Source organism: Erpetoichthys calabaricus, chromosome 5, assembly GCF_900747795.2.
Source record: "Erpetoichthys calabaricus chromosome 5, fErpCal1.3, whole genome shotgun sequence".
In the NCBI taxonomy this organism is placed as follows: domain Eukaryota; kingdom Metazoa; phylum Chordata; class Cladistia; order Polypteriformes; family Polypteridae; genus Erpetoichthys; species Erpetoichthys calabaricus.
In genome coordinates, this window is record NC_041398.2 from 229,905,240 (window position 1) to 229,918,462 (window position 13,223).

At 37.0% G+C, this 13,223-nt stretch overlaps 1 protein-coding gene across 2 annotated transcripts in view; it reads right to left on the reverse strand.

Annotated features, from left to right (window-relative positions):
• amacr (alpha-methylacyl-CoA racemase) overlaps positions 1-12,291 on the reverse strand; it is a 92,433-nt gene extending 80,142 nt beyond the window's left edge. The window contains exons 1-3 of one of the 2 annotated variants that reach the window (XM_028802630.2): positions 12,205-12,291; positions 9,114-9,165; positions 7,365-7,613 (exon numbers count right to left, since the gene is read on the reverse strand). In XM_028802630.2, coding sequence (XP_028658463.1) covers positions 7,365-7,613; positions 9,114-9,135 — 271 coding nt within the window. In that variant the 5' untranslated portion in view covers positions 9,136-9,165; positions 12,205-12,291. The remainder of the gene's footprint in view (positions 1-7,364; positions 7,614-9,113; positions 9,166-12,204) is intronic. The other variant, XM_028802631.2, reaches the window with a different exon arrangement.
• Between the last annotated feature and the right edge of the window lie 932 nt (positions 12,292-13,223).

The following is a 13,223-nucleotide window of genomic DNA, read 5'->3' on the forward strand; positions in this document are numbered from 1 at the left end:
CACATGCCTCTTCGCAAGCCAATCCCACTGCCAGCTGCGCCATCTTAGCCTGTCTTTGCCCACACCACCTTTATCCGCAGGGTAACTGCATTTCACGGCACTTGTCTTTTTAAAAAAAGCGGCACCATAACAAAGACTGTAAATGTGAGAAGTTTTCAGGTTCCTCAGTGTAAATATTGCAGAACACCTCATATGAACAGTTCACACCAAAAATATGGTAAGAATACACAACAATGCCTTTTTTATCTCAGGCAGCTAAAGAGATTTGGCAAGAGCTCAGGCACCCTCAGATGACTTTACACCTGCACCAGTCTCCTAAAAAACATTTCAGGTTCTCCTGAAAGCATCCTAACTGGTTTTGTCACTGCCTAGAATGAGAACTTCATTGTCCTCAATGCTAAAGCTTTGCAGAAGGTAAAGTATTCTGCCCAACAAATCCTTGGCATTGATATTCCAAACCTACAAGATATTTATGGTTAGGAAGTGTCTAAGTAAAGCCATTCTGTTGTGTAAATTTGCATTCATATTTATATTACTGTACTGTTGTGGACCTTGCACACAGATTTTTCACTCATCTGTGCGTTCATGCTAATTTATGTGACAACCAAAGTCACTTGAGTTGATGTAAAATACTTAATATAAATGCCAATGCAGCCAAGATAACAGTCCAACGGTGGTACATTCTAATTCTCTATTTGATGGAGAGAGTTTTGTTTTATTGTCCGATGCTTTTTTTGCAGTTTTGACTTAAAAGTTCCTCATGTCAGTGTTTTAGGAATTACAATACACAGCATATTTTGACTCAGTATTTTAGATTGCAAAAGGCTTTTGTAGGCAATTGTGTCATCTACTCTACCTTTAATATGCATAACTACAATAGAAAATTATAGCAGAGATGCCAGACAATGTTATTCATAAACCTAAATAACTTGTAGTCATGCATCTTCTCCTGATCTTTACTTTTCAAGTTGCTATTGGTCTTCAGTCCTTAAATGAATATTCTAAATTGAATAAATGAATATTCTGATAGGTAGTTTACTGGCTGAGAAAAAAAATGTAATCTCATGTTTTCATGCAAAATGCAGAGTAAGCAGTTTACAATGTAATGGAGGGTAACGGTAACCAGTTCTGACCAATGTAATGTGAAAAATGTCCATGGGAAGAAAAAAAAAGAATTCTCATGTAGCTGGTGTCACATTATCCACATGTCTGTCATCCTGTCTTATGCTCAAAGTGTGCAAAATAAGTTTAATAAGCATTTTTTAACGGAATTATTACTAATACTTAGGAGATAAACAGGAAACACACATTCCCAGAATACTGTGTGTTTGAATATTGCACCCATATGCAAGACAGGGCCACACTCACCAGTATAACTGCAATTATGATAAGAGGAAAATTGCAAAAGTATAGAAATAACACAGATAAGACAACATTAAAAATACAAATATTGATATTGGTACATGCAATAAAACATATAAAGTCATATAATTTTAAAATGGAATTTAAAGTTTGGTACAGAAATCATCAATATTTTGTACAGACCAAATCTATTCACTGCCCTTAAGTGAAAAAAGACATTGGATATTTTATAATCAAATTAACAGTAATTTTCTTTTTGGTCAATCTCATACTAATACAATATCAGTTCACATAGAAAACAACATTTCAACTTGTGCAAAGTAGCTAAAGTTCAGGTTATGTTTAAAATCTTTAAAAATATAATGGTAAAACAGGAAAGAATTTGAAAATTCAGATAAAACAAGACTATTTTTATTCCTTCTTGATCAATATAAGAAGTTACTCAATGTAATACATTTTTTAAATATGTCACACATCCATACAATGATTTTCTAAGACCTCTTTTCCCATTATGGGTTTGTGGAGATGCTGGACCCATCTGTGCAACATCTGATTCAAGACAGGATCTAGACATGAATGGAACACCACTCCATTGCTGGATTGTCCCTTACAAATACAAACACCAACACAATCACACATACTGGGACAAACTCACCAAATAACCTAAAATGCATAATCATTGGTATAAGGAAGCAGCACAAGAGGGAATAAGCAAACTCTGTACAAAAAATTACTTTAATTACTACAAAGAGTATAGCAAACGAGTCTGCAAAAAGTCAAAGAGTACAAGGCACAACAACCCACCTTTCTCTGTGCCAGTAGTCATTTTCCAGGTTTACCCAGGTTGCTCTCCACAAAGTGGGTATTGAGGCAGACATTTTTATGGCTAGACACCCTTCCTGACATCAACCTCCTTTAATCACATTTTATGATGCCAAAGAATTAAGTGAATTTTTTCTAACCCAAAGTCACAGACTTAAAACAACATACCTGCATAAAGGGCAAAATGTTATCATGTTCTCAAAACAAAGGGCACCAAATTCAATATTAGTAATGGATGCAAGCCACAGCTAAACATTCCAGACCTTAGACAGAAACTAAATGTAAATTGTAATAAATTAAAATACTGAACCAAAAATTGTACTTTATTTTGGATCATAACTTTCATGGACACTGGACAGTGTAACATCTCATTCTTGCTTGTAATTTGTCCACCAGAGCTTCTGTAGACCATAAAATGTCCTCCACTGAAGTGATGTGGTGTTGCTTTACCTCCTCTAAAATGCAATGTGAAAGGTAACCCTGATGGTATTAGTGGTATGATGCAATGAATATAAACAAAATAAATACATGATATACCATTCATATTTAAATGTACAAAATGTAAAGCTATTTGGGGTTCCTCTCCTATTTCTTGCTCTCTAGACCCAAAAAACCCTCATTCTTAGACCATTTTTAAACCACAGTTTATGCAGGAAGTTACACCTTTATAATAAAGAATAAACTAATAGGTGTCTTCAGCAGAAATGACCATAAGGGCTTAAAGGTGTACATGTAAATCAACTGACCCTGGTGGTTCACCCACTAATGGGACACAAGAGATCAAAGTTACTCCTTTTCACAAAACTTTGAAAAAATGGTTATTTTTAATATAGGCATGTGGAGTGTCACTTCATGTTATTTTCAGGTGGCTGAGCACAAATATGATAATACTTTTAACATTTGATTCTTTATCGATAGTCCTAGCCCTCTAAGAGCCATTCCCAGAAGGTTAAAAATGACAAATTTTAAACATAAGATGGGATGTGGGATATAGTTTTAAACTATTTCAAGGTCTGTAATTACGAATATGATGATATTTTTGATCCTTTACCAAGGTTCTAGACCTCTATCAGAGAGTGAAAAATGACATATTTCTATTATAATAACAATCAAGAATATTTAGACTTTAAGCATTTAAAGTAGGGAACACATTTTAATATTTCAAATAAATGATGCAAATATTCTTGATTATTATGTACTTTTATCTCATGAAGTAAGTCATTACATTTCTTATGAATTAGGGCTCCTTGCACTAATTCAGACTTCTTTTGTGTTCTCATAGAGTAAAAAATATAACACATTAAATGTATATGCTGTTTGACAAAACTGGACATATTTCTTAGAAAAGTTTCAAAAGAAGAATGTTGGAAGAAAATATTAAGAATAAGTTGCACCTTAAAATGAGTTTCATTATAAAGAACTTAATTTCAGATATCTTCCATTTTCTAAAAGCACAGACATACTTTTCTAGCGTAATCATTGTATATACATACTGTAGTGTTATGTTGGATGAACTAACATCCTAAACAGGAAGGAGGCAGAGTCCTTGCCAAGCCAGAAGGCCGTAATGGAAGGACAGAAGGTGACTACTCCCCGGAGTTATGTTTACTCCCATGCACACAAAGGCAGCATCCCAGTGGTGGGACTCCCATATGGATACCCGCAGGGCTTGCTGGGAGTTGTAATCCCATGAAACAGCCCAGTTGGGGATCCTGGGTACCACCAGGGGGAGCTGCAGGGAATTGTTATACCCTCTTTGAAGGGTTTCCATCTGACCCGGAAATGCTTTCAGTATTCAATGCTGTGGCAACGGAAGTACACTCAAATCTAGCATAAAAGAAGCCGAGTTTCCTGCGTAAGTAGTCAGTTGCGGAAAGGATTTGAAGGTATTGTATAATTATATATTATATATAATTATATATTATATATATATATTGTGGAGGATTGCCGGCTTTCCAGTCCGGCCCTCACCCCCAGGCCGCTAGGAGGAGCCCTCCGGACAGCATATTGGTGCCCCGAGTTCCAGCAGGGCCTCATGGACTCTGTAGTTTTTATACACAGCCCTGCTGGATACCTTGGGGGCCGCCAGGAGTCGCTGTGAAGGGCCCCATGGACTCTTGCATGCCCTATAACCCGGGAGTGCGTCACAGTCACGTGACTGGAGGAAGCGACGTGCTCCCGGGATGAAGAAAAGGACTGTTTGCCCTGACCCGGAAGGAAAACGGACTTGTGGGTTTGGCTTGGAGCCACTTCCGGGTCAGGGGCTATAAAAGGACTCTGGGTAAGCCCAGACACTGAGCTGAGCTGGGAGGAAGGTGGGCTAAGTGTCTGGGAGTGGAGGATTGTATTTAAGAGAGAGTTTATTGTGTATATGAGTGTGGTGAGGAGAGTGCTTGGTGCACTATTGTATAATAAAAATAATTATTATTATACTTTCACCTGGTCTCAAGAGTGGTACCTGAGGGTGTTAGAGGTGGCTCCACGCTTCTACTGCTACAATATATATATATATATATATATATATATATATATACACACACACACACTTGTATATATACAGTAGAAACTCTGGTCACGAACATTTTCGAACATGTACAAATAGGGTTACGATCAAAAAGTTTACCAAAATTTTGCATCTCTTCACGACCACACGCTATGATGGTGAACAAAAACACTGGCGGCTGGTTTCCCTACGTGCATTTGTATGCGCCAATGATTTCCCATTTTCTTTTGTTTGCTTATACAGGGCCTAACAAAGCAGCTGATGTTTCAAAAGAAGTTACAATGTTAACCAAGCAGAGGCTTCAAGTGCTGGAAGAGGTGGAAAAACTGTTGCTAGTGTAGTTGAACGAAAAGCAACTTGCAGGGGATAGCGTAAGTGAGCCGATTATATGTGCAAAAGCCAGGAAGATTCATAGTGATTTGCTGAAAAAAATCCTTCTTCGAGTGGCGAAGGTGAGACATTAAAGCCAGTAGAGGATGGTTTGAAAAGTTTTGCAAGAAAAGTGGCATTTCATTTTTTTTTCCCTGTACTTAAAACTCATAAAAAAAGTGTTTACAGCGAGCGGTTCATAAGGGTCTAGCGCAAACTCTTACAATGTTAGTTTTCTCTGTTGTTCAAGGTTTTCTCAGTGTTATTCAATGATTTTACATTTAGTTTACTATTACACTGTGCATTCTATGATATAATTAACTATTTTTGTGCTTAAAAAATATATATTTACATACAGTTTGTACGGTCTGGAACGGATTAATTGTATTTACATACAATCTTAAGGGGAAATTACGTTCGGGTCGTGACCAAATCGGGTCGCATCCAGAGTTTTGGAATTAATTACAGACATGACCAGAGGTACCACTGTATATATATCTTGTCTTTGATCCCAGGACTGAGTTGTATACAACCCCAATTCCAATGAAGTTGGGATGTTGTGTAAAACGTAAATAAAAACAGAATACAATGATTTGCAAATCCTTTTCAACCTATATTCAATTGAATACACTACGAAGACAAGATATCGAATGTTCAAACTAATAAACTTTATTGTTGTTTTGCAAATCTTCACTCATTTTGAATTTGATGCCTGCAACACGTTCCAAAAAAGCTGGGACTGGGGCAGCAAAAGACTGGGAAAGTTGAGGAATGTTCAAAAAACACCTGTTTTGAACATTCCACAGGTGAAGGTTAATTGGAAACAGGTGTTTGTCATGTTTGGGTATAAAAGGAGCATCCCAAAAGGCTCAGTCGTTCACAAGCAAGGATGGGGCGAGGTTCACCACTTTGAACAACTGCGTAGGCAAATAGTCCAGCAGTTTAAGAACAACGTTTCTCAACGTACAATTACAAGGAATTTAGGGATTTCATCATCTACTGTCCATAATATCATCAATAGATTCAGAGAATCTGGAGAAATCTCTGCACATAAGCGGCAACGCCGAATAGCAACACTGGATGCCCGTGAACTTTGATCCCTCAGGCGGCACTGCATTAAAAATCAACATCATTCTGTAAAGGATATTACCACGTGGACTCAGGAATACTTCAGAAAACCATTGTTAGTTAACATAGTTTGTCGCTACATCTACAAGTGCAAGTTAAAACTCTACCATGCAAAGCGAAAGCCATACATCAACAACAACCAGAAACACTGCGGGCTTCTCTGGGCCTGAGCTCATCTGAGATGGACTGACGCAAAGTGGAAAAGTGTGCTGTGGTCTGACGAGTCCACATTTCAAATTGTTTTTGGAAATCATGGACGTCGTGTCCTCCGGGCCAAAGAGGAAAAGGACCATCCAGATTGTTATCAGCGCAAAGTTCAAAAGTCAGCATCTGTGATGGTTATGGGGGGGTGTTAATGCCCATGGCATGGGTAACTTGCACATCTGTGAAGGCACCATTAATGCTGAAAGGTACATACAGGTTTTGGAGCAACATATGCTGCCATCCAAGCGACTTCTTTTTCAGGGACGTCCCTGCCTATTTCAGCAGGACAATGCGAAGCCACATTCTGCATGTGTTACAACAGCGTGGCTTCGTAGTAAAAGAGTGCGGGTACTAGACTGGCCTGCCTGCAGTCCAGACCTGTCTCCCATTGAAAATGTGTGGCGCATTATGAAGCGCAAAATACAGCAACTGAAGTTGTACATCAAGCAAGAATGGGAAAGAATTGCACCTACACAACTTCAACAATTAGTGTCCTCAGTTCCCAAACGCTTATTGAGTGCTGTTAAAAGGAAAGGTGATATAACACAGTGGTAAACATGCCCCTGTCCCAGCTTTTTTGGAACGTGTTGCAGGCATCAAATTCAAAATGAGTGAAGATTTGCTAAAACAACAATAAAGTTTATCAGTTTGAACATTCAATATCTTGTCTTTGTAGTGTATTCAATTGAATATAGGTTGAGAAGGATTTGCAAATCATTGTATTCTGTTTTTATTTACGTTTTACATAACATCCCAACTTCATTGGAAGTGGGGTTGTAGTTGTGTCTGGGGGTTTGGGGTGCAGCTGCATCTGCCCCCTACTGGACACAATATATATTCATATACATATACTGTACATACATAATATATCACATCAGTTAGCTTGAAAGAAAAGAATATCTGCAAATAATAATTTCATAGCAGAGTGCACCCATTAACAAATTATATATTCAAGTAATAGAGATCTACCACCAACCTTTACGGAAAGGCTCAATTAGAACATCAGATCTGAGGCAGAGATTTTTCAGCACAGCCACCCCTTCAGGTTTCTTCAGATTCAAGGCTGCTGACAGTTTTCCACGGCCCTGTACATCCACTGATGAGACTGTGTTTGTTCGATCTATGCGAATCACTTTGGCACCAAAATCTGATAAGATCATTCCACAAAATGGCACAGGAGCCAATCCGGCCAGTTCTATCACACGAATGCCAGATAATGCCATGACTAGAGAATCAGAAGAAACATAACATATATTTAAAAAAAGTACACTTCACAATGAATTAGATTTAAATTGCTCAGATTCAAAATAAGAAATATCACTTACATCTTGTATAAAATATACTCAACCTTGTAAAAGACCTATGAAAAGTATTCAAGTATTACTAGACTATAAAACAAGAGTCCAGAGGAAAACCCAAGCAGACATGGGAAGAATAAGCAAACTGCACAGATAACAGTAAATAGGGGTGGGATTTGAAATATATTTGCTAGATCCATGAGGCAGCAATACTAACCACTGCACCACCATGCTACCCTAAATGTACTGTACATACTAACTTTAGGGCAAAAGTAAGTAAAATGTCTTATACACACATTCATCTTCTAAACCATTTAATACAAATGTAAGGCTGTGGGGAGCTTACGCCTCGCAATTAACCAGAAAAACAACCCAAGATGGGTCACTGATCCCTCTCAGTTTACACTCACACTTGACCATTAATCTAGTAATAATATAATGTAAACTAGATTCAGGGAGGAAGTGATAACTTAACACAAAGGCATTACATTACACTTTGTACAAACCATCATTTGCCTAAGAAGAACTCTATTCTCTAATAAAAGATCTGTCTGTAATCCATTCCCAGTGGGGAAAAAATAAAGCCAATTGGTTTTAAACTGCCAAATATATAAAAAGCACAACCTGTCTATACGGATATTATATTCATCTTTGCATATTAGATATTCATTTTGGAATAGCACTAATTATTACTTTCATCTTAAATATAAAGGCAGAACTCTGAACAAAACCAGAATATGCATATTCCCTCAACATTAAGCTACAGATGGTTACTTTAATCTATTTTTGTGTTTTACGACACAGCTTCTAAAACACTGCCTATAACATTATGATTGCTATTTTTATTTTTTGCAATTAGCTGACATACAGCATTTCTGAGCTCATCAAATTTCTGATTAAATACAGAAGAGGATAAAGCACTTTGAAGATTAACTACAAATGCAAGCACCTAAACCATGATCAAATACTGTGGAATGAAAAATATTTTTGCAAAAAAACCCATTCATCCATACTGAAACACACTTAAAACTACTTTAGGGTTTCAGGGAATATAGCCTAGATCTGTCATATTTAAGGCCAAAACCAACAATGGACAATAGATAGTCCATCCCAAAGCATACTCACTCAACCAAGTAAGAGTTGCCAGTTAATATACCATATACATCACTGGGATATGGGCAGGCAGAAAACAACTTGTATAAATATGAAGGTAACATACAAAGTTCACACAAACGGTGCCCAGCTGGAATTTGAACCCAGCTCTCTGGGGCCTTGAGGCAGTAACGCTAATCACTGTGTAATCACACCACTCATCAGTAGGATAAACAAAAATAATAATAATTTCAATCCTTATGGGAGAAAACATCTGGGCAAAGTACCTGGGGTCTTATTGACAAGAGAGAGTACAGGTGATTGTACCAACTCACCAATGAATAAGTAAATTGGCATCGGTTTTAGGAATGTTCTGCGTGTACCACACTGTAAGAATGAAAATGTAAAAGAAAAAAAAAACTTTACTGGAGATTTGGCTTGAGTGTAATGAATTTAGACACATAATGTGCATATCTATAATTATTAAAGAGCAATTGGAGGCAAAACACTTTCAAATAAATCTGCAAACAGGTGAAGACTGACTAAGATATTAGAGCAGCATGGTATCTTTTATAATGGAGGACAACCACTATAGCAGCACTTGCCTTGGAGCTGTAAAATGCTCACATTATGCACTACCAGGAAACTATAATGTAAAATTATATGTATCGCTTCTCTAATTTACACAATCCCAATGTCAATAGGCTGTTGGGTTACTACACTTAATCTCCAACAGCCTATATGATGAAATCAAGTCTTGCTTCTGTTTTAATGTTGTCTGCCCACAGCAGTTCTGTATACAGTATTTTTTTTTTTTTTTAAGTTTTTAACAGGGGAAAAAAACATTTACGCAAATCTTGAAGTATATTGTAAATCACCAGACAGTATAATGAGATTGTTACTTGCAGAAATCCTACACACTAGTGACAGTAGTATGGAAGTTCAGACAATAAATAAATCCACAGGTTCAGTCATGCCTACATCATTAACCTAGGGTATAATGAGATAGATAGATAGATAGATAGATAGATAGATAGATAGATAGATAGATAGATAGATAGATAGATAGATAGATAGATAGATAGATAGATAGATAGATAGATAGATAGATAGATAGATAGATAGATAGATAGATAGATCGATCGATCGATCGATCGATCGATCGATCTTTATTTGCCCCCAAGGGTAAATTTGCCTTTTTACAGAAGCTCTTTAAATAAATAAATATATACATAAATTAGTAGATGAGTAGGTAAGTATGTAACTAAATAAATAAATATACACATATATTTTGGTCTGAACACACCCTGGATGATTACAAAGCAAGAAAAATAAAAAGGAAACAAGTTCAGACTTGACTGTCACAGTCCCAGTGAGGCATTATGTAGGTGACACCCAGTCGCGTTTCTTGACACACTTCTGCTATTCGATTCATTGGTTAAAAGTCCTCAGTGTTGGTGTGTCACAGAGAGGATGTGCAGCATTGTTCATAATGACACTAACTTTTGTTTTAATCCTCTCCTTTGCACGAACTGCAGAGTGCATGCCATAACTGAGCTTGACTTTTTAATTAGCTTACTGATTCGGTGGGACTCACCCGAAGTGATGCTACCAGCCTAGCACACATCCAAGTCAATTAAATACAGTTGTAATTATGATTATGACATTAGGTAGACGCTGCTGAGCAATCTTACAACATGACATCAAAATATGGCCCTTAATCTAGTGATGTGATTACTACTGGCCCCATACTGTTTACTGGAACACAGGAGCAAGTAAAGATACAGTAACAGGATGGCTGAGGCTTTCAGTAATGCTGAATATGTTCATATACTGTATGTCCTGAACTGAAGAGAGCTGTGTTTCAGTAATACTCTGAGCCACATTTACCACCCTGTGCAGTCACAGAGGTGAGCAATTGCCAAGGACTCCACTGTGAACCTAAAGAAATTAGTGAGCATAGATTGGCATATCTAGGCTTTAAAAATGCCTGAGGAAATAAGGATTTTGTTCTGCCTTCCTGATAAAAAATATGTGTTTTCTCATTAGTAATGGTAATTCAAAAACACTTTTATACTGTTGTAGATGCGACTGTGATCTGTCTCATGCTTCCTGAAGTCTGTGAGCAGCCACTTAGCTTTGGTGATATTAAAGTAGAGATTGTTGCACTTGGACCACTGAAGACAAATCTCTTTGCTGCAAGCCATTTCACCAATATTAGATATCAGGCCTATGAGTGGCGTCATGAGCACATTTAATGATTAATCAGGAGCTGTGTTTAACTATACAGTCATATGTGAACAGGGAGTATAGAAAAGGGCTGAAGGGTGTGTGTATTTAGGATCAGTGTGGGGTTAAAGATGGTATTCAAAAAAGATTTCTGTTCAAAGTATCACATTGCTCATCTGGTGTTTGGAAGCTTATATTAAAAGATGTCTGCCCGGACTTAAGGAAAATTATTCAAATATACAGGACACTATTAAACCCAAAAACTGCCTACAAAATAAAATGTATATATTTCATTTGAACTGTATATGAGACATATCAATGGCAACAGCATATAAAATAGGTGACAAAATAAAATAATAAAAGTAACTTTAAAAGTGTACACTTGGTTCCAACCCAAAGGAGTGTTTTAAGTCCACAGCTCAAAAATACTAAACTGCGTAAACAATATAATGGATGGAAAAAAACGTGTGACGTACATTTGACACAACTGATAAAGTGGAAGCAGGCAGAATTGAAATATTAGTCTAACAATAACTGCACTGCCTTCCTTAGAGATGAATTTGCTTAAACTTTCTTAACTAACTTAATATACCACACAAAGAACAGTGCGCTTTCCATAAAAGTACAGAATAGCCCTTAATATGATCTGGAATAATTTTCCAAACGCATCATTTTATTTCAAACTCCTAAAACAGCTATGCGCATTTTTATTTCAAAGACTACAATGCACCTACAAATCAAACTCTGAATATGGAACAAAGCAATACTTTATCCGTTTAAAATTTTTGCACAGTATAAAATCTAATGAAACGATAAGAGAGAGTTTATCAAAACTTTTACAATGACAGAACATACTGTTCTTCAGTCGAAACAGGCTGTTTGTTATTTAGTTTCCAAAATGAATCATTGCATTGCTGAATAATGCATAAAGACTTGAAAGGAAAAAACAGAAATTAGGCATGGCTTTACTAATTCCGTATTAATTACAAATTAACTATTAATTTTAAAAAACGGTTCTCGCCTGTCCTCTTTCGTTCTATTACGTATTAAGCCTCAGTACAAAGTTCGGTCTAATCAGTTGTCACTAGTACTGTTGCAGTCAAGCATATAATTTCGTCATGCATCCTTCAAACTTATTAGTTTACAAATGCCTACATTTACAGTGTCATAGATATGTTTTCGAATATAAAGGAATACCTTGCTTGTAGGATTCTATAAAGGTGCGATGAAGCAAAGTGACTCTTTGACAGACAGAGAAAGTGTACTTCCGCCGGTAAAATGTACTGCTGCATTATGGGAAATGATGTTTTATTCAACTGTACGGACAGGGGTAAGCGCGTAACCAGTTAGCGTAGCAGTTTTTGCCCTTTGGGTTAGTGAACTTGTACAGTATCTTAATTAAACAGAACATGATCTTATCCTAGGTTTTGTTGACAATAAACTAAAGTGTTCGTTTTATGCCCTATAGCCTACTTACTTTCGTGAACCCACATAATTAACACATGAATTAGCCAGACCTTTCCTCTAGTATCGGGTATTCGGTAGTCACAAGCCAGGATCATGCCATCCTGGAGTGCCAGCCCATCGCTCGGCACATGCCAAAGCACACACATAAACACTTCTTAACCGACAGTTTTAAGTCACTACTTATGGTAATCTATACGTATCTGTAATGTTCGATTAAAACCGGAAATCAGAGTGACAAACATACCAGTTGAGAGACTGAGAGCGGTGCAGGTCGAAGCCCATATCGAGCCAGAGGCATTGGGGTTGATCGCGCTAGCTGTCTGAATGTGCGCCCCTTAACTTTCATAAATGACGCCCCAGGCAGCCACCAATGGATTGACCGGCAATGACTGAGAGAATTCCCGGTCTTCAATATAAATCTAATTTAGTTGAACTGCTAGAAAGCGACTAATAACTGATTGTTTAAAGCTACCGGATGTTATTTTTTGTATAGCAGGGTACTGTAGTATAATTTATTTCTGCCTTTCGCCTGACGTTGATGAACACTAGCTCTCAGCAACACAGTACCCGAAATAAGACAGTTAAAAAAAAGTAACTTAAAAACGTTGCCTAACCACAGCTATTTACAATAATAATATATAAAAAAATAAAAAAAGAAGATATAAAAATGGGATAGATTAATTTAAACAGGATGAAGAAACTACTCTGATATGTGGAAATGTATAATATAGACTGATCATTATGAGCTT